Below are 21,091 nucleotides of genomic sequence, written 5' to 3' on the forward strand. Positions count from 1 at the left end.
CAATACAAGTCATGGCTTTCTATGAGATTCCCCCACCTTCCCGCCCCGCAAAACCAGGGCTTACTTTTACTGCAGCAATAAGACGAATATAGTCACCAAGCAGTTCTGAGAACATGTAAAAATCAGCAAAAGCTTGTTCTTGATGCAGCTGATCTATCTTCTCCTCAACTTCTGCAAGCTGAGACAAAGCTCTAGATAAAGCAGTGTGGTCCTCAGAGTTACCCAACATGGCAGCACTTTTAGCAAAGGCAGCTGTGTTGGCTGAAAGCTCTGAAATAACACGAGTGTAAAATTCAGGGCAATAGTTTAGTAATTAAATAAAATGCTGTATTAATTCTGTTTTTTCCTACTTTAATTAGGCTGCATGTTACTCTTTAAATAGTATGGATTAAAAGATAACTCGAGACAGACCTATTTAAAAATAAATGCAACTCTCCACCCAAATCTAAATATTTTCATAGTTGCTATAAAAACTTACTCTTTCTAAAGGTCATTTAAAAATAATTAAGAAATGCTTTATTTTTCATGTGGAAGTTCTAAAGAGGAGATGGCTATAAGGCCCTCTGGGCATGACTCATTACTGTATATCTGATCAAAATAGATATAAGCTCAACTGGAAGAAATCCTGAAGTATTCATATTTGAGAGGTGATAAAACTAAAGGCTTACATTAACTCAAGTTTACAGAGTCAGTGCCAAAGAAAACAAGTTTAGTTGAAATACTTGGGTTTTTTTCCAGGTTACAGATCACAGTATTTTTCATTTAAAATGTGGCGTTAGTATAAGAAAGTTCCAGAGTCTTCCCTGCCACAGCAAGGGCTCATCATGGCTGAATGCTTCTAGCCTTACACAGGAGTGGAGCAGTTCTCATATTCACTCCCCATTTCCTTGCATCTCAAAAGTTAAAAGGTTTAACCCTGCCACAGGTGCTGCTGAATTGGTAGCAGCTTTTGGCTGAGCTCTATGAGGGTAGGAAGCAAAAACAGAGGCCCCAGCAGCCATTTCAGCATCCCGTGCCTCCATTCTGGCATGGAAGTATGCCATCTCATTTAAACACGCACCCCAGTTTTGGATGACTTTTTTGGGGTGGGAAGAGTTATGTGTACATGAGTAAATATGTAATAAATAGCAGATACTGACAGGCCAGTTTCAAACATTGTGTCCAATTTTCCATCCGGTTTTGCAATTCAGGAATAGGATTTTGTAACCAAAAAAAGTCTAATAATTAAAAGCGTCTCCAATGTTTTCCTGAAGAATTAGCCCCTTCTTTCAGAACTGTGCTCCAGAAAGTTATTTAATGTTTCCAACCAGTACAGCTTGAGAAAAAAGAAAAGTTTCTAATACATGAACCATATTTAAAAGCATGGAACATCATCTTATTTCCAGCCATCTGCTGTCTCAAATAGCAAATTCATGACATTTCATTCTCAATCATGGCCCCAGCAGGCTCCAGTTCTGGCTATAGAAGTCACCATTTACTTGTGCCTGGTAGATGATGTTACTTCCTCACTCGCCACCTTTCCCACAGTACATAATCACTGCGCTGATATACAGAGCAAGGGAAGTCAGACCCAGATCATTCGTATTTGAATAGAACAAAATCCATTAATTTGGCAGCCCACTGCGAGTTATAAGATGGGTTGCTCACAGATGTTTACCATGGCTTTTGCACTATTTTTTTTTTTTTTGCAGCAAGAGAGCACCAGCAGTTCTGCATAGCTGATCAGAGAAGCTGCACCCTTTAAAGTAAAAGCCACAGCAAACACCTAGAGGACTTCCAGTCCCATGTAGTTGTTTGTTCCAACTCTGTACATCCCAAATATAAGTCACAAACCCTCAACTTACCAGGGGAGTTAAAAACCTAACCCTGCAAAGAATACTGGTTCTACTGTAGTAGAACCCTAGGGTGAGCCCAGCAGGAGCCCAAAACCCAGATGGGAAAACTGGGCTGCCTGGAGAACAGTACAGCACCCAAGGACTTTGAGAGCTAGATAAACTAACTGCTGAGCACTGTACATCTTCGACTTCCCTAGCTCACACAAATGGGGCAAATCTCAAAGTAGACGCAAACAGACCTAAAGAACATAGGAGGTGGGAGATAGGAGAGAAACAAAAATTAAATTTAATACGTTCGTGACTTTCTGAAACAGCTTATCTTTTTGGATGGAGCTCTTATGCTACTTTTGCCTAAAGATCACTTTTGATGAGAAAAGTTTCCAGGCAAGCCCAGTCTTCCAGTTGTGAAAACCCACACTTAAGCATCAGATTACAGCCAACAGCTACTTGAACCTTAGCACAAGACCATGTATTTGAAGTGACAACGGATTTTAGTTTTCTGGTTATGTACATAATTTCAGTCTTAGTCTTTTCAGCTGCACAATTATTTTGCAGTGTAAAAAGTTACAAACTTAGCTTTTCCAGCATACATATATTTGCATTAACATTTTAAACTTAAATCTTACTCTAGAAAAATCGATTTCTTGCAATTGCTTTATATTTACCAGCTGTACTAATAGGTATTCATTCTTATTTATTGCAAATTGAATCATGTGTTAACTTGGTGTATATATTCTGGAAAGAATTCTATGCTATCAATTAGAGTGACCTTAACATTTTTCTTTTAACAGATATACCACGAGCTGCAGATATTCTGGGTAGCAGCTAAGAATACAGGAGGTTCTATGATGCTTTAAAACAGAATTATATTTTTCTTTGGAAGTGTCATTTTTGTATTGCACTAAGATATTTGGAATACTATTAAATTAGCTTACTAGTTGCAAGTTTATAATACAATTCAGTTTAAGACCAATATAAAACTAATAATTATAGCTCAAGCATTGAAATCTGATGCCTGTATTAATAAATATCTACCTTTCCTGTGGCAGACTAAGGCCTCTACACTGGCATGCAGTTTCCTGAGTTGCTGATCCAAGTTCTCAAATTGCTGCTGTTTTTCCTCAAACCACTGACAAAAAAATGAAAGAACCAAGCATTATAAATTGGGTTACCAATAGCAAACTACATTCCTTGTTTTAAACAAACAAATTAACCATGTGCAACCAGGGTGGTCAGCTGCAGCAGAGAACCCAAGCCAATAAGTAAATTAATATCCCATTTTCTACTCCTAGAGCCTTAAAATGCAATTGTTGAGCCTCATTAATTCATCTCATTATTCAAGTCGAAAAATCAGCTCTTACTGCATCCGATTCATTCATCTTGATTGTCATTTTGTTGACAGCATCGGCAGCCTTGTTCACCATCCTCAATATTCCTGCTCCACTCAGAGCCTGGGTGTTAACCGCTCTCGGCAGCTGGAATTGAATGACAAATAAGGGCAAACAAACCAGTTAAAAGGCTGGAGGTTTAACTGGGCACAAGAGGGATTGAAAAGGATATAGTGTTTTCTTCACTCCCATACATTTCAATATAGTGGAACCTAATTTCTCAAATTTACTACTTTTATATTCTCAAAGGAAAACTTAAAAATATAGACTTTCTATTTGCTTTTCTTCTGCACCTTTACATTTAAATGGAACACCACTCTATTTGTCAAAAGTTATTACGAAATAGGCAAAAACCTAACTGGACACCTGTATGCTATAGAGAACAAACTGCTAGTATAGAAACAGATAGCAAGGCTTAGACATCGTACCAAGCTACTACATTTTAGTAAATTATAAAAATCTTCTAAACCACATGCAGAAACAGCTTGTGTCTTCTCATATTTAAATAGCCCGAATATCAACCTGCCCCACAGGAAGGTTGCAAAAGAATGGTATTTTTATCATATTTTTTTGATCCTCTAGAATAAGTACACATAACCAAACAACCAGTCATTGGTATTATTCTGAATTACCATTAAAGGCCCAAGCTACCTGCTTCAGGTCTCTGGATCTGAAACCATTTGTTAGTCTTCAGATTTGGCCTTTCACTTGTTTTGAAACCCATCCTCCCCTTTTTTAAATATAGTAATAATGGTCACATAAGTGGCTTAATTGTCAGTCATGTGGCCCCTATGATTCTTCAGGTATGGCAGGCTTAATGTAACTAAGACACTGACAATGGCCAATCAGAGCACTCAATACTACAATAAATACGCTAAGTACATCTACAAAATTGACTGTTTACATGTAGGATTTTGAAGTACTTAATGCTTATGGAAAGGTGCCAGATTGATAGTACTGGTGACTGAAGTCCTCTATCCACAGAACGCTTAATCTGGCCAATAGGCATATAGGAGTCTACACCACCAATATACCCAATAGTGGACCTCAAGGGGTTATTTCCAGAGGACAGTTTGGTTTCCAAACCAGTTTAATCCTCAATCCCTTTTAAGACCAGCTGATAACAATGCCATTGTGACTTTTGTGTATTGCATTAGAAGCTGGGCAGACCGACTCACTTCACATAAACCACTGAGCAGCAACAAATACATTGCCATCAAAGGTAACCCAAAAGGTTTTAAATCAGAAGAAGCATGAGACTTTACCCCATTATTTTTTTTTCTTGCCTTCTGCCATCCTGTCCCATGGGTGGCATAATCTAATTGGAATACAGGCAGTCCTTGACTTACAACGTTTATAAATTGACACCCTGTTTCAACTTTATGACGTCAGTTTCGACTTTACAATGCTTGATCTGATGCGACGCCATGCCAGTGAACAAGTTTGCTGCATCACTCATCTACCTGGAGAACATCTGTCCAAACTTCCTTGGACACTTTCTTTAAGAAAGCAGACAAGACTCCAGAAAAACCTGCAGACAAGATTCCTGACAGGACTCCAGCCAAGAACCCTTCAAAAAGTCCAACCAAGAGCCTTTCAAAAAGTCCAGCAAAGTCACCTCAAAGAAGTCCTTCCAAATCAATACAACTGCTATTTACAATATAAATACATTAATGTAGCTATATTACTCATCTATAATTGATCGTGTACAAAATTCTGGGGTATTTTTGGTGAAAACAGGGTATCAGGCCTTGGTTCAGGAACCAATCCCCCATTTATAACATTGTTTCTTATGAGAAAATTGGTGCCGAGTTACAACATTTCGACTTAAGACAGGAACCAATTGTGTCGTAAGTCGGAGGACTGCCTGTACATAGTTTACAAAACTAAGTTTCAAAGCAAAGAAGTTATTTTGTACAAATTACTGTTACTTAGAACAAATAGGAGAACTTAAAGAACTTAAATACCTCAGAACTTTCCAAGAACTGCCTTAAATCAGGATCCTGTAACAAGGTTGGGTGTTTTACTGTTCGTTGCAGATACCTATGATTTTAAAAGTTAAAATATTAGATAAAGTAAATTTAGGGCTTCTGACAACATTGGAAGGTGTCCTTCATCCATAAAACAGGCACAATGCAGGTGGCAGTACTGCAAGAATCCTTTCTTCCAGCCAGCGTGGTCAAGCCCTTTAGTGATCACTTCTAACAGTCAGAGGATAGTTCAGTCTCCATGCCCTGTCAATCTTTTGCCTCTCTAAGATTTCCAAATGTGTTCATTTATTGCTATTTCCCCCCCACCACAACCCTCCTCTCCTATTAGCAAAGTTTGTGATAAAACACCCCAATAAACAAGTAAGCATGCCATGAAAAACTGAAGCAATTTATATACACCGAGAAAGTGTTAAAAGATCAAGTCAAGTGAAAGAGGGAAGAAGTGGATATACTAGAGAGCAGCCAAGAAGTTTACAGAGCAAGTTTACTGACCACAATTTAGATTACTAGCAACTGAAAAATTAAAACTATAGTTACACTTTTATTCTTTTGGAAAAAAAGAAAACAGACTTTTTGCTATTTTATGCAGCAGCATACAAGTCTAGGCCACTCTAAAAGTAAGAATAATACTGTACGTCTTTGTCCCATAATCTTTCTTCTATCATTCTAGGCTAGGGCATAAGTCCTTTATGGCAAGAACCTCCAGCGCTTGGCTTAGGACTTTAGTGATATTACAGTATTCTACACAATACAGTAGAATTTACAATTCTCTAAAAATATTTACCTGATTCAGAAGTCAACTACCTATACAAATCAAAAAACATATAAACAAGTTCAGCTGTAAATTCTTCCATACTAATTAAATGGCTGCTGTTTAATTCCAGTTGGTTTATCTTAGATTTAAGGCAGGCTTGTCCAACATGCGGCCCGCTAAGCCGTTTTCTGTGGTCTGTGGTGCTGCGACAGAAAACAAAAGTAAACACAGTTTACTTTCGTTCCCACCCCTTGTCCCTCCCCCGGCCCCTCAGCAGCTTCCTAATGGCTGCTGAAGGGCTGGGGAAGGGACAAAGTTCCCACACGCACCGCGTCAGCTTGACGTTGCCGACACGGCGCATGTGGGAAGAGGAGTAGCCATGTGCCACTCGGCACAGGACGAGCCCGGCCAGAGCAGCAGGTGTTCAGCTGCACTTTCCCCCTACCTGCGCCGGTCAGTCCCGAGCGGCACATGGCTCCACCGCTGCCTCTGCTGGCTGGTGCCGACCCAGGTGGGTCTGTCCCATCCGGAGCAGCATGCAGCTGAAGCCAGATTCCCACGTGCTGCTGGGGCCGGGAGGAGCCTGGCCGAGTCGGCACCGGCCAGCAGAAGCAGCAGCAGAGCCACGTGCTGCTCAGGACTGACCAGTGCAGGCAGAGGAAAATGCAGCTGAGCCCCTGCCGCTCTGGCTAGGCACGTCGCATCCCAAGCTGCATAAAGCTCCCCCGCCGCTTCTGCTGGCTGATGCAGACCCGGCTGGGCTCTTCCCGTCCCCAGCAGCTCGTGGGAAGCTGGCTTCAGCCACATGGTGCTCCAGATGGGATGGACCCAGCCGGGTCAGCACCAGCCAAGAAAAGCAGCATGCAGCTGAAGCTGGCTTCCCACATGCTACTGGGAATGGGAGGAGCCCGGCCGGGTCGGCACCAGCTAGCAGAAGCGACGGCGGAGCCATATGCCACTCGGGACAGGAAGAGCCCGGCCGGAGCAGCAGCGGCTCAGCTGCATTTCCCCCTGCCTGCGCCTGTCAGTCCCAAGCGGCACATGGCTCCGCTGCCACTTCTGCTGGCTGGTGCTAACCCGGCCAGGCCCCTCCCATCCCCAGTAGCACATGGGAAGCCAGCTTCAGCTGCGTGCTGTTCCAGATGGGACAGACCTGCCTGGGTCAGCACCAGCCAGCAGAAGTGGCGGCAGAGCCGTGTGCCGTTCAGGACTGACCAGTGCAGGTAGGGGGAAAGTGCAGCTGAGCCCCTGCTGCTCCAGCTGGGCTCATCCTGAGGTTCATTTCATGTTTGTAAAATGCTTGGCGAGCCCCACATAGATGCACTGCATAGAAATGCAAAATATATTTTGACTTATTTGGTTGGCACATTGGGCTGAGATTTTCAAAGCTGAGTCAAAAGGCCAACTTCCATTAAAATGAATGGGATTTAGAGGGCTCCAAATCCTCTATGACAATTTTGTAACATGCCTATCTACCCCTTTTTGCAAATCTCAGCAATAGTTTGGAAGCTCAGCCAAAGAACATAAGAGCATAAAAGGTGCTGTGCTTGGTCAGCCCCATGGTCCATCTAGCTCAGTATCCGGTCCTGAACAGTGGCAGAGGTGGATGCTATAGAGGGAGAGTTTTGAACTGGTTATTTAGACCCATTTCATTGCCACTTCCTGCAACTTCATTGGTGTCAAAGGTCACGTGACATTACTTCCTGATGTCATGTCACTTCCTGTGAGGTCTTTGAATATGGCTCGCTGGCCCACCAAGTGATTAAAAAGTTTGTGATCCAGCTCACATTCAAAAAGGTTGGACACCCTGATTTAAGGGGTTTCTGGGAATGCTGAGCTGATCCACTATCCCTTTATTTTTGGGATAGTTACTATCCAGTTACTTCAAGACTAAAAGCTTTGTTAATTTAATGAATATGCTGCAATTTCATTGTTCTATTTATATCCAAGAGGCATAAGTTACAATGCTTTGGAGGAATCATTCACCCAGCTGCTAGAACTGCTACATAAACCTGACCAACTAAACTGAAAGCATCTGGAGTCAAGCACCAAGTTTCATTAATGTTATTATAGATTCATATTAAGTCAGTATTAAATATGCTCCCCCCCAAAAAAAAAATCCAGAAAAGATGGCAAGAAACATCATAGGCATCTGGATAGTGTAGCAAGGTATAGGTTTAAGTTACCTCCAATATCAAACAGAATGCTCCTGGTTAATACAAGCTCGAAGGATAGTAGAAAAAGCCCACACTATGCAGTGTGGTCCAACCTGACTTAGTGGAAAAAACTGCTTTACAAGTCCAAGTTTAGCAGTCAATCTTCTAGCCAGAAGTTTCCTAGTTCCAGTAACAAGGAAACAAGCATGGTTCAATCAAAAGCTAGTCTTAGTTGTGGTTGGTGCACAATGCTTCAGAAAAAGTTAAAAAAACAAAAGCAAAACCCACACAAATAAAAGCAGCCAGTAGCATGCAAGAAGGGAGGAGAGTTATTCTGTTTGTCACGATGCAGAAGCCTAGCAAAACCTCTTCAACATGAACCTGGGGATGTAATTACTTGATTTAGTCCATCATACTTATGAATGAACCAAGAATTTTTAGCTTATAAGCAGGGATCTGGGTTTTCCCTGTTTGACATGGAAAAAATGAAGATTTTCTCCTTTAAAAGGAGAAAAATGCAGAAAACAGTGGGTTTCCCCTTGCAGGCTTCCAAATCACTTAAAAATTGTAAATATAATCAATAAAACCTTGTGTTCAACTGATTGCTATATAGCAGCATTTAATTTTAATCATGGAAAAACTCAGATTTGGGGGGTTTTTAATCAGAGAATTTGGTGTTTTTAAAAAGAGAATGTCAGGATCCCTGCTTATAAACTCAACTCACACAGTTCTAGAAAACACCATCTTTGGAGTCTCACTTGGGATACTTGAAAAAAGTTCACAACCAAGAGATTTCAATTATAATTTCTTCTCCTGCACACACCTCTCCCCCTACCATGACATAATATAGAAATGTTCCTGATTTTTAAACTCTGCAAAAACTGATTGATTGGACACCCCAGATCTTGAATCATTCTTCAACGCTTCAAAGCCAACAGCAGAATACTTGATGTCACCATGCAGCTTGGCCAAATGAATTCACAGACAATTTGTTCCTTTAGAAAGGATATAAACCAGCAGACCATCGGAATGAATAGTGTTCTGCATTCTCAGTTTTTACCGATTTTCACTGATAAATTCCCTAATTTTTTATTGAACTCATTCGGTTTTTACTGATTTACACCTGTTTTTCAGTTCAAATCCCTGTTAACTGGCACAAGTGGGGAATGGCCCATTCCCCACTCGTGCCGATTAATGGGGATGTGAACTGAAAAAATGGGTGGTGCTAGTAAGCTAAAAGTACCACTGTGCTGGTTATCTGAGGCACAAGTTTCTGGCCAGTCATGGGCAGGGGGTGGCAGCAGCTGCATGCAGAGCAGGGGGTGGTGGCGGCGGCGGCGGCTGTGTGGGGGCCGGTGGAGGGTGGCTGGAGCTGCTGCCTGGGGGTGTGAGGCTCCTGGCTCTGACCCTGGGCAGGGCGGGACAGGCCACAGGAATTGCTTCCAGGGCAGGCAGGTCTGAGCTGCACCCTGGTGGCTCTGGCCCTGCCCTGGGCACTGGGAGCTGCAAGTGCCGCTAGGCGTGGGGGAGGGGGGGGGGACGACACGGGGACTAGTGTGAGAGCTTGGTCCTGCTCTCTGCAGCCTGGTGCCAGCGGTGGCACTGGGCTTTTGCTAGTGCTCAGGGTGGGCAGCAGCCTGCTCCCATCCTGCACACAGATCTGGGGGCGCACACCGCTCAGGAAGAGCCCGGCACAGCTCCCCAGTCCCCAGAGGGGAGGGTGCATAGCAGCAAGAGCCACGCTGCCCCGCACCCACTGACAGCTCCCCCAGCTTTGCTCCCTGCTGCAGCGTTGGGAGCAGCTGATGGGCTGCACTGCACACTTCCCCCTGCACTTTCCTTAGTCCCAGCCTTACTCCCTCCCTCCCTCCTGATTTCCCCCCCTTTTCTTCTTTTTACCCCAATTTCATCTCTGTTTTTATGTTTTGAATATAAACCCCAAAAAATTCCTGGATTTTTTCAATTTTCTCCTTTCATCTAATAGCCTAATGAGCAAGTATGCTTTTCATAGACTTCTTACGATGACTGAAAGAAATATAAGTCTTGATCTCCATATAGACTTTAAAAAAAAAGGTACTAAATAAAAGCTATTATTCAAGATGATGATGCTTACTAGTTTCTAAAATGGAGTTCTAGTTCGCTACTTTAGAAGACAAAGAAGTCAAAAAGCAGCTCTTAAACAGCAGTGACTTCTTGGCAAATCTTGAACAGCCTCTATAAAAATCTTCCTCCAAGTGATAAGGCAAGAAGAAGCCTTATGCTTATTTGACAGTAACCTGATTTTATGCATTTTATATTTATTGTCCCAGGAAGTAGGCTAGTCATCTACAAAAGCTATACTTTTCTGAAATAATTAGTTTTCAAAGGTGCTATCCTGCCCTGCCTTCTGCCCGATTTCAGGCCAACATGGCTAACTAACTCTCTCTCTTTACAAACTAGTAGACTTTAAAATGTTATTTTATAAACCCCAAGCCTTCTACACAGCTGTTCAAAGTGTTGTTTTGTTAAAAATATATGTAATCTTCATTGATTTATGTGGCAAATACACCTTACTTTGTATGATGTATTTAGGCTACAGTATCAAAAAAGTCAGGCTACAGTATCAAAATTATTAGAAAGGCAACATGAAGAAGTTCTAGTTCAAAGCAGAAAACCAGAACTGATTTAGCACCCAAAAAACCTATATACTGCTTTAAGACCAGTGTTGGTTAATTAATGATGGAGTTCAGTACTAAATTTCAGTTAAGAGGTCTTTTGAATGTCACTGGTAAGACATTTTCACTCAAAATTTCCAGAAGTTTACTGGCTTTCATTGAAAAGGTCTCAAGGTAACTAATTCTTAAAAAAATCTTAGTCTACCATTAGCAGGTAAAATCATTTGATTATTTAAATGAGAATATAAATGTCTTTCTTACATTTAAAGTCTTTCCCTAAACTTGCACTACCTCAAAGTATAGTAGTTTGTGAGCATAGATTAGTCAGAGTAATGGGTCGCTAAAAACACTCTCTCCTCTGACTAAGCAGAGTTTGCAAAGTGCAATAGGAAAGAATATAGTTAAAACTTACTTATGAAAAATTAAAAATCATTATGAAGACAGTCCATTTAGTACCAAGTTTTAATTAATTTTGTCAGTAGAAACTGAACAAAGAAACCCCCCCCCAAACTGACCATGTTTAAAATGGAAACAAAACACAGATTATTTGGGCCTGATACAGCAGACACTTAGGCTGCTGTATGAGGCTCTTGTTATACACTTAATGAGTTCTGTATAAACAGGTGTGGGAGGCAGAATCAGATCTAGATAAATACATTACCTTTCTAGTGCAGCTCTTCTTTTTTCTACAAATTCTGTAGATGAAGAATCTTCCTTGCCTACTTTTACCTTGGTCATGCCTTTGAAGAAAACAGCATCATATTAACTGTGTATTATGAAGAAATCAACATAAACACAAAAATGTACGCATTGAAGCAAAACAAGCCTTGGGTGAAATTTTTATTTTTTGAAAGACTATTAGTAGGCTGGTACTGGCAGCACTAAAAGTCTATAAATCTAAGGAAGCGTCCATTTTTTGTACGGTACTGACTTCATGGTTCATTCCAAGACAGAAAAAAAAGTTCAGCTACGTTAAGGTGGCTTTTATCTCTTACCAAACCCTAAAATGGAAGGGCTTATGTGATCTGAAACAGGGCTACTTAATTGAGCTGGAGTGCTCACATTAAGGACTCTAAATTATTGGATAAAATTACAGCTTGAACCCTTATCAGATACCCTAAGTGCATTTTAAAAGCTTCTTCTGCTCCAAGTAAACTCTTATTTGGATGGCTAAACAATATTTATATTCTTCTCCAGACAACTGGCCCATGAAATAGTCTGACCCAATATTTCCCCATATTTAAAACAAGATGAACACTTAAGGAAGACACCAGCATGCAGACAAACATGCAAGCAGTGTGATTCTCAAGATTCCCCTTTTTTGAGATAAAAGAAAGCAAACTTTTGGCCTAGAAACCATCTGCAGGACAAAGCCACAAACAAGAGGCCATTACAAGACTGCAATTTACTGTAACAGGATTTGCAGTCAACATGGGCAAGTGATGTTGGACCCCGTATCTGGACAGGATATATTCTTGCAAAGGGAGATAGATGGCCCAACTCACGATTTGTGATCTTGCTCATTCTTTGAATAAATGAAGAAAATGGATCTCTCCATTAATGGAAAATTTTAAGTACTGGGCTAATGAAGAAAAAATAAATGTAGCTACTCACTAACGATGTACAGCTCATCCTATACCTCACAGATGTATTTGCACTACTACTGCAAAGTAAAGGCAAGGAAAAAAATCCTTATTTTATTCTATTTTATGTTACTTCATTTTACCTAGTTTTGTATCATCACATATTATGTTCATTTTTACTTCTGTTTAAAATAGAATATGTAATTTCACTGTATGCTTTTACCAATAACCATGAATTATTTTGTTATATATAATTTTACTGTTACTTCTATTGTATTGTTCTAGTAAAGCTATAAACTATTAACTACATACTACATACATATCCTCATAGTTCTTAAATCAATTGGATGCATTTGCCTACCACCATATTATACAGGGGGTAAATCAAAGGTGTTGCGGATGTTATTTTCCTGAAGCTTCAAAGTTAAATATGTTTGTGAAAAAAAAGCATATTGCTGACAAAGGTATTGGATATGTTTATTAAGTTCAAAATATAATATTTTTCCTTTAATACATTTGCGCTACATTTTTTCTATATATGCATCTGTGCTACAACAGTCTGGCAGAGTCCCCTGTGGTTCAGTGGTAGACTCCTTGTCTCCCAGGAGACCTGGGATCAATTCCTTGATACTTATACAAATCCAGCCACAGAGGCACTACAGCTCTGGACTCCGCCTGGCCTTTGGATTCTGTCTCAGAGGCCTAAAGGTAGGGGTGGGAGGTCTGGACAGCCTTCACTCCTTCAAAACTCCTGCTTAGGCATATGCATCAAAGGTCTGGGTGACCTCTCATGTATACATCATGATCCTGAAGGATCAACAGTCAACAAACAAATGATCTGGCTGCCATTTCATACACTGTAAATGATAGAAGCTACAGCTGTAAGTTCGGTAGTCATTCAATAAACTCATACTTTTACGAGTTCATTCCAACTTTCATTCTGGCTACTTAACGAGTTACCTATAAACAAGAGACAATATGTCACGTCAATATTAATATAATATATTTGGTATATATTTTTTCTCCCAGATCAACTTTCCGTTATTCAGACTCTGAAATACTTTACATTTTAGAAGGTAAATCTGAAATTTTCTAAAGGCTCAAAGATACCTTTTGTTCAAAGAACAAGTGTTTGAATATACTCTCATCAATACAATTTTGATTCCATCACTGGCAACTTGAGGTTACTAAGGAACAGACTCATTTCCCCAGGAATACGCCCATAAGCAGAACTGGACCAAGGTGAAATTCCTTTTATTTGCCACTAACATTAAATCCGGGTTGCACATGTTAGTGTGTGCAGAGTATCTGAATGTTTAAAAAACCCCATTGATGGCACTATCCTTATTGTGAAAATCTGTGGATCAGCACTGTGTTCAGGAAGCAACTAAGAAAAAAAATTCTGTTAAATAAAACACCTATGCTATGGAGCAAGGCAGTCCAACTTCTGAGTGGCTAGGGCTATGCTGCCTGCAGGGCTGGCAGCAGGAAGCAGAACAGGGGTGGACAATTATTTGGGCTGGAGGGACACTTAATGAGTTTTGGCAAGCTGTTGAGGGCTACACACACATGCACACCCTCCTGGACCAGCCAGAACCTGCTGGCAGTGTCTGCAGCTGGGGGAGTAGGGGACGTAGTCTGATCATGGGCCTCTGTGCCATCTTGTTCTGCCATCTGGATTCCTGGAGCGCGCACACTCCGTTATTCACGCCCACAGTACCACACTCAAGCAGCTACACAATTTCTGGTTCAGATTAAAAATATACCATGCTATGTGTATCCTGAGAACAGCGCTGCCTAGGCACCACAACTAGATGGTATGTCATACTTAAATCTATTCCAGAGTCAAAATGGATATTTATTAGCACACTTTTTTTTCCAAAGTAAAAGAAAGTAAGTAAAAAAAAAAAAGTTGAAGCATACGATAGGAGCTGCTGCCTAGACGAATACAAGCCAAGCGAATAGGGCGAATGGCAAATGCTCAAGTAGGCCAGAGCGCAGTATCTTTTCATATCCATCAAAAGATGAGATAAGAGCAAGGTGAGCATTTACTAAGACTACCTGGGCCATGCACACACATTCTGTTTGTAGCTCTACAAACAGAGCATATATACATCTGTGCAATCTGTAATACTACAAAAACGTTCCCATTTTAAATAGGAACTTCTCTATAGCACATTTTGTAACTGGGAAGGTGCTACATGTGCCAGTACATGTAGGGCAGGGGGTCTCAGACCTCCAGCATTCTAGTGCTCTGCTCTCCCTCCTCTGTGCAACCCCCCCAACCTTCCCCATCCAGAAAAGGAAGGGCAGAAGAATGGCCGGCTCCCTGACAGCCAACCCAGCCACAGCAAGCTGCCACAGAACACACTTTCTTAAACAGCTTCCTCAACACCTGTAGGGTTGGCAAGGGCAAAGCAAGCAGGTTTCCTGACTCCTACCACTTCCACAAGTAGCAGAGTGGTTTTTGACGGCCACTGCCCCAGCACTGGGATTGGGACCTAGTGGTGCAGCAACAGCAGCTGTCAAAAACAGCCAGGGCTGGTCCCAACAAGTAGGCATCTTTCTCCTACTGAGCCAAATAAAGCCAAATATACAGCCCTCCACAATAGAGCTTACCACCTGCCACCCCCACCGGTGACAGCAGGCTGTCTTTTGACAGCTGCCACTTTTTAGCAGCCGCCAGTTGATCACTGATGACCTGAGCCCTTCCCCAGCAGGGGGAGAGGGTATACTGTCAATCTGAGCTCACTGACAGGCTCCCTGGGGGTGGGGATAGCAAAGGAGCAGCTCCCGACTGCCCACTGGCTGATGAATGCACTTGAGATGCACATGCAGAACTCTAGCCAGAGGGTTGCAAATGTGCATATGCCCCCACAGTGCTTCATTTTGGTAGTGCCACAGGTGAATGTGTGTTTATGGCCTCTATCACAGGTAGGTAGGGTGACAAATTCACAAAAAAAAAAAAAAATCAGCTAAAAAAAAGTCACCATTTCCATGCTGTGTAAAGCTTAATAGCGGGTAAGCATTAAATCTAGCAGTTTAAGTGGCAGCAGAATACCAACTGCCTTAAACGAGGAACTTGGATGGGCATTTTACACTTGTATGCTTCAAGCCATGTAAATATTTGCTATATCTAGTAACTTGTCCTAATTATGCATTGTTTAGTTATTGGAATATACTGCACAGAATCTATTTCCTGGCTATCATCCAGCACCTATTAAAGTGTATTCTATTGCAGTGTATGCAACTAAAAGGAAGTCATAGACCATTAAGTTGGGAAGTAATTATTGTGCAAGACATACTGAAAGAGAAGAAACAAGCCAATCTATTATCCAACTCCAGTTAAAAGTAGTAAAAAATCAGGTTATATTAGCAGAGGGACAAAAATCACAAGGGACTGTACTATCAGCACAGCACAGCTGAGAAGCTCATCTGGAATACTGCACAGTATTAGTCACTGTTGTTTCAGACCATTTCCATATAGTTAAAAACACAGTTTAAGCCTGTAAAATGAGTATGAAATTGGTATTCTCCCATAAGATGTCTACTCCCTGTACACATGTATAGTATGAGTTACTAATCTAATGATTCAAGTAAAAGGCAACAACAACCTTTTAGACAAATATCAAATTACATACAGAAGCTGGTTTCTTTCCCTCCTTGCATCAGTTACCACCATACAACTCCAAGACAACCATTTTTCCAATCTCACTGCAAGAAGCTTTACTTACCTGCACAGCCTTCAGTATTTGTGAAGCAGGAAGAACAAACTCTACTAAATCAGCGCCCTCATTAAGCCTGTACAGCTGGAAACCAGAAGCCATTGGGGACACAACTGAACCATGCCAAGGATTTGATTCTAACTGAACTAATTTCCAATAGGATGAGCTTCAGTTAAAGTTCTTATCTTACCCAATTCCTGCCTGCAGCAAGATTGCATTTTTTTAAAAAAGCAACCCCCCCCCCAAACACGCATATATTAAGTTTTGAATCACCAGATCAAAACTGACCATGTTCTACGCAGAATACATTAATGTAAGCTGGAAACTATTTATATTAAAGAACATACATGTTGCAATACTTGAAGAGTGTTTTAGAAGCCAGTAGTCAGTATTTCATGACAAACGATACCTAGACAAAACCTCAAATGATCAGCCTTATATAAAGCTATACTTACCTACAATACTTTTCTCTGGAGCTGGAGGCACAATGTAACCAACGTGCATATACTTTGTTGCTAATTTGCTGTGCAAACCAAGGAAGTCACTGAATCTTCTTTTAACAGAGAATTCATTTTTGTTAAACATAGGTAGAGCTGTCTAAAAAAAAAAGTAAGAAGTTAGGCTGTATAAGTAGATACAACAACAAATACGTGATTACCTACAGTAATGTGACAGATATTTTCAAAGAGTTACCTTTGTTGTTACTCTGTATGCCATGTAGGCATTCATGCCATCCCCTGTAAGAAGACACACAGTTAAAGATACTTATCCTAAAATAGATCTTCTGAACTATTTAAATCTGGAGTTAAGTTTGAATGTTATCTACCTATCTCATTACAAATGCAACCCATTTAATTCTTACAAGAGCAGGCTGACTGCATCATGAATGGTAATATATAAACCCCAAGTTCTTCAGCTAACAAGGAGATAGCAATGCTGAAAGTGTCTCAGATTTCTTTAAATCCATGATATCAACTCACCAACTTTCTCTGGGTCCGAGACATTTATTTCTATATCAAATACATCTCCATTTGCTTCCTCTTCAATCTGGAGAAAAGAACATTATATACTGTTATATATAAAGTGAATTTTCAACAACGAAAGTAATTTTCAGTAATATTTAAGTAGGAGAGGAGGGAGTCAGTAGCTAGAAAAGCACAACCCCAAAAGACACACTTTCCAACTTTAATGGGACAACTTTGCAGAAATTATTGTCTTAAGTCCTTCCCCACAGCTTTCACATAGCAAAAGGATACAAACTCCAGTTAATTCAAAACTTTAAAAAACATATACACTTCGCTTTTTGTCATGACGGAAAGTAGTCACAAGACAGGTCTTCACTAGGCCCCAACCAACAAGAACCTTTTAAGAACCAAGCACTGTGTCTACTAAAGTTAGATCCTCCTAGGCTAAGCAGACACAGTTAAAAAGCCCAAGGCACAATCGATTCAGTCTTCACAGGTTAATCTAAGATGCATAGATTGAACCAATAAGCAACTGAACAGACATTCACTTTTGATTCTGGAACTACAACCACATGCCTGCAGTGGCCCAAGCCCGAAGCTGGGGAGCGCTACAGTATGCCTCTCTGGCTGGAACAAACAGGTTGGGCCAAGGTTAACCCACCTACTCTGCGAGGGGGGTTTGCAGGGGAGGTGCAAAAGCATCCTGGGAAGCTGGGTGACTGAGCCAACTTGAATCTGGAGGGGATCTGGGACAGAAGGTCAATAAACTGTTTTAACTTAAATCAGTTAAGTCTAATACTACATCTAGCCAGGTTCATCTTAAACCAGTTTCAGCCACTTTGAAAGTGGTTTATGTGCACTGAACTTCTGTTGTGTTACTGATTTGAACTGGTTTCTGATCACGTATACTGGTTTATGTGTAATTTCTGTCATTAGCCCTAGAGAAGGAAACAGACTAGCACGAAAGGGAAATCAATCACTAACAAAACAAAGGAAGAAAAAAAAAAATCAATCACTAGCAAAACAAAAATCCCAGAAATACAAGGAAAAGCTCAAAGTTTCTTGTTGTGGGAGGGCAGGACTGTCACTTTAAGAAACAAGGAAAAAAAAAAAGTGGAAAGGGGGCATCAGCTCACATGCAAATGCGCACACCCCCCGCCAAATTTTAAATGGCAGTTTTACTTTAAACAGTAAATACTAGAGGTGAAATACAAGGTTCAACCTACACAAACTTAAATTCTATTTAAGATTTCTCTTTAGCATTCTGGTTATTCTTGAAGTACCAAATTCTTAAAACACAAAAAAAACCCAACTCTCCTACCCAACTACCTCTGATAACCTAACTTTGTCACAACCATAAAATGAAGACATATTGCACTACACACTGCCCGACTTTAAAGACAGGCAGAGCACATAAAAGGTACAATTTCAGCTGGCAAACACTAACTTCTATTTTCTCATTTGCATTAGATAGGCAGCTAGATATCAAAATGTGCATAAATGTATATATAGATTAGCATAGTAGCCACACTACCTTTTACTTTTCTAATATGAGTACCATAATTTACTTGCATCTGAAGCCAGTCACAAGACTAATACTTGGAAATTTACAGGTGATATTCCACTTGCCTGATACCAACATGACCTAAGCAGGTCTTTGATTACAGTAAAGCAACACTGATGAAGTTTTCCTGGTTTCCTCCAGCATTTTTAAACTTAAGATGCAGGATTATGGAATCTGTTCGCTGTCTGGCACAACACTCAGTAATACTTTAAAACAGAATACTAATTATTTACTGTTCAGATGGGAGTCAAACTGATTTCTATAAACTACTGGGACTGCTGAGATCTCATTAGAAAGAGAAAATGTACTGTAGGTAGAATGAGAGATGAATACTCAAATAAAAGTGAAGATTGCCACATGCCCTATCACCACCCAATATTCCATAAGTACAATTCAGAGTTTTACAAAAAAAGTTAAAATGTGGTTAATTCAGTACCTCTTCCCTGGATCTATCAAAAATCACAGGGGCTGCTATACTTTTTGACTCCATTCTGGGTGCTACTAGTGTGGTGGGCGTTACTGGAGTGATTGCAGGAGTAGGTTCTGGTGAAAGGATTGGTTCTCTTTCTGGACTGTCCAAAGAAACTTCTTCTGTGGCTTCTAAAAGAAGTTATGAGTTAGTAATTATCACTGCAGAGGCACATGTGCACCAGACTGTTGCACTGCCTGCAATATCATGCATAATCATATATTCATGTTTTAAAACTGCAAATTAAGGCTTGCTGTATGTGTCTTCATTTCTCAGGTGGAGTTTCATAGTAAATATTGTTAATAACCATTTAAATACAATTGTACATCTAATGGATTTTCACTAGATGACTGTATAAACTAGTTTCCCCTCCCAATCCCCATTACTGATTTATAACTTACCAGTAGAGATTTACTCTGAAGCCAACTTTGGTATGCAAATTTCTGATCAGGACAAAGCAATTAAAACCAAACGTATTTGAGAGAGCAAAAGAAAATTGATGTTAGCAAGGAGAAAAAAGCATTACATTGTAAAGTATTTAAACTTTAGAATTCAGTACTTAAAACAAAATACCATTCAAGTGTTTTGGCAAGTGATGAGTCTTTGGTTCTCCTTTCATACAGGTTGAGGAGCGGCAAGTCAGTAAAACTTAAGTACTGTGCCTGCAGGGTGCTGTAAATTAATGAAGACTGAGAACAACTCTTACAACTCATCTGTACTATTTACATTAAAGTCTGACATGGTCAACAAATGAAAAGTTAGCAGCCCTTAAGCAGGCTTCAACATTTAAAAGTGAAAACCTTAACAGAGCATTAAAAGAGAACAACTCCCTATACAACCACCCCAACACTACAAAGTTTAATGAGCAGAAAGTTACTTGGCAAACTGTATTGTTGGAAAATATGTTAGACAAGCTTTTGGGTAAAGTGCAGCACTATGTGCCCAAAGGCTTGTCTAACACCTCACAACTACACAGATGTCCTAGTAAAAGATATCACCAAAAAACTGCTGCTTGCATAATCTTGGACCAGCACAGCTGGGGGGCAGGGGAGGGAAAACTACCCTAACATTAAGATTGTATGATTAAGATGTCTGTAGCATACACAAAAAATGAACCCATGTAAAAGATAATCATGCAGCTACAGGAAAAAAAGGTCTATGCTACAGAGTTTTACCAGGATGACTATATCGAGAGTACAAAAGTCACTCCTAAGCAGCAAGCTATACCTGGAGTAGGAACATGCAGATGCCATCTAAGAGCATCCTTTGACCCCTGTATAGCTGGAGGGGGAGGGGGGAAGGGGAGGGCATGGCTTAACCTGTCAAAATAGGTTTTTGCCTGAAAAAAGCTGCACCTCCTATATAGGAGCTATGTCAGGATAGAAACACTGGAAGACACCTACAGGCTATGTAACTTGCAAAAAAAAAAAATCTATGCCTTGATTATTCACCCATTTTTCAGAGCAGGATGTACAACTATACTAGACTGCCTCTCCAACTCTTGGTACCATGTTGCATATCAAACAGTATACCATATTTGGTCTTCCAGGTTCCATACCTTCATAGCCTCAAACTACAGACCACCCTCGTACAAAAATATGACATTTAGCTAAGATTAATTACTAATATAACTGAACCAATGTCTGTTTATCCACATCATCCATGGTGAATTAGCTTTAGAACATTTCATCTATACAGTTTTTTTTCTCAAGTATAATATATGTACTTTAGAGGTGATAACAGACTGAGATCTAGATATTTGAGGAAGTGTCAACAATTCAAATGAATACAGACACTTTTACTTTTGGTTCAGGAATGCTGTGACTTTCAGATCTTCAGAGTGCCTTCAAGTCATTAAGGTGATTAAGTCCCCCCAGACTTTGAAAAAGACTCAGGCTGTCTTTGAAAATGGAATTAAAGTACTTAAGTGATTTCAGAAAAAACACATTATTTGGATACACAATTGGTAGCTAGTATACAAAGTCTGTTCAAAAAGTATTGAGACTG

The 21,091-nt window shown here is 40.4% G+C and overlaps 1 protein-coding gene across 1 annotated transcript in view; it reads right to left on the minus strand.

The window, feature by feature from the left end:
• Positions 1 to 21,091, minus strand: part of SNX2 (sorting nexin 2) — a 48,088-nt gene that overhangs the window by 9,110 nt on the left and 17,887 nt on the right. The window contains exons 3-11 of the mRNA XM_006264454.4: positions 19,052 to 19,215; positions 17,067 to 17,133; positions 16,780 to 16,823; positions 16,542 to 16,683; positions 11,440 to 11,518; positions 5,191 to 5,266; positions 3,197 to 3,310; positions 2,871 to 2,964; positions 65 to 270 (exon numbers count right to left, since the gene is read on the minus strand). Of these exons, the coding sequence (XP_006264516.1) occupies positions 65 to 270; positions 2,871 to 2,964; positions 3,197 to 3,310; positions 5,191 to 5,266; positions 11,440 to 11,518; positions 16,542 to 16,683; positions 16,780 to 16,823; positions 17,067 to 17,133; positions 19,052 to 19,215 (986 nt within the window). The remainder of the gene's footprint in view (positions 1 to 64; positions 271 to 2,870; positions 2,965 to 3,196; positions 3,311 to 5,190; positions 5,267 to 11,439; positions 11,519 to 16,541; positions 16,684 to 16,779; positions 16,824 to 17,066; positions 17,134 to 19,051; positions 19,216 to 21,091) is intronic.

This window comes from Alligator mississippiensis, chromosome 3 (assembly GCF_030867095.1).
Source record: "Alligator mississippiensis isolate rAllMis1 chromosome 3, rAllMis1, whole genome shotgun sequence".
Classification (NCBI taxonomy): domain Eukaryota; kingdom Metazoa; phylum Chordata; order Crocodylia; family Alligatoridae; genus Alligator; species Alligator mississippiensis.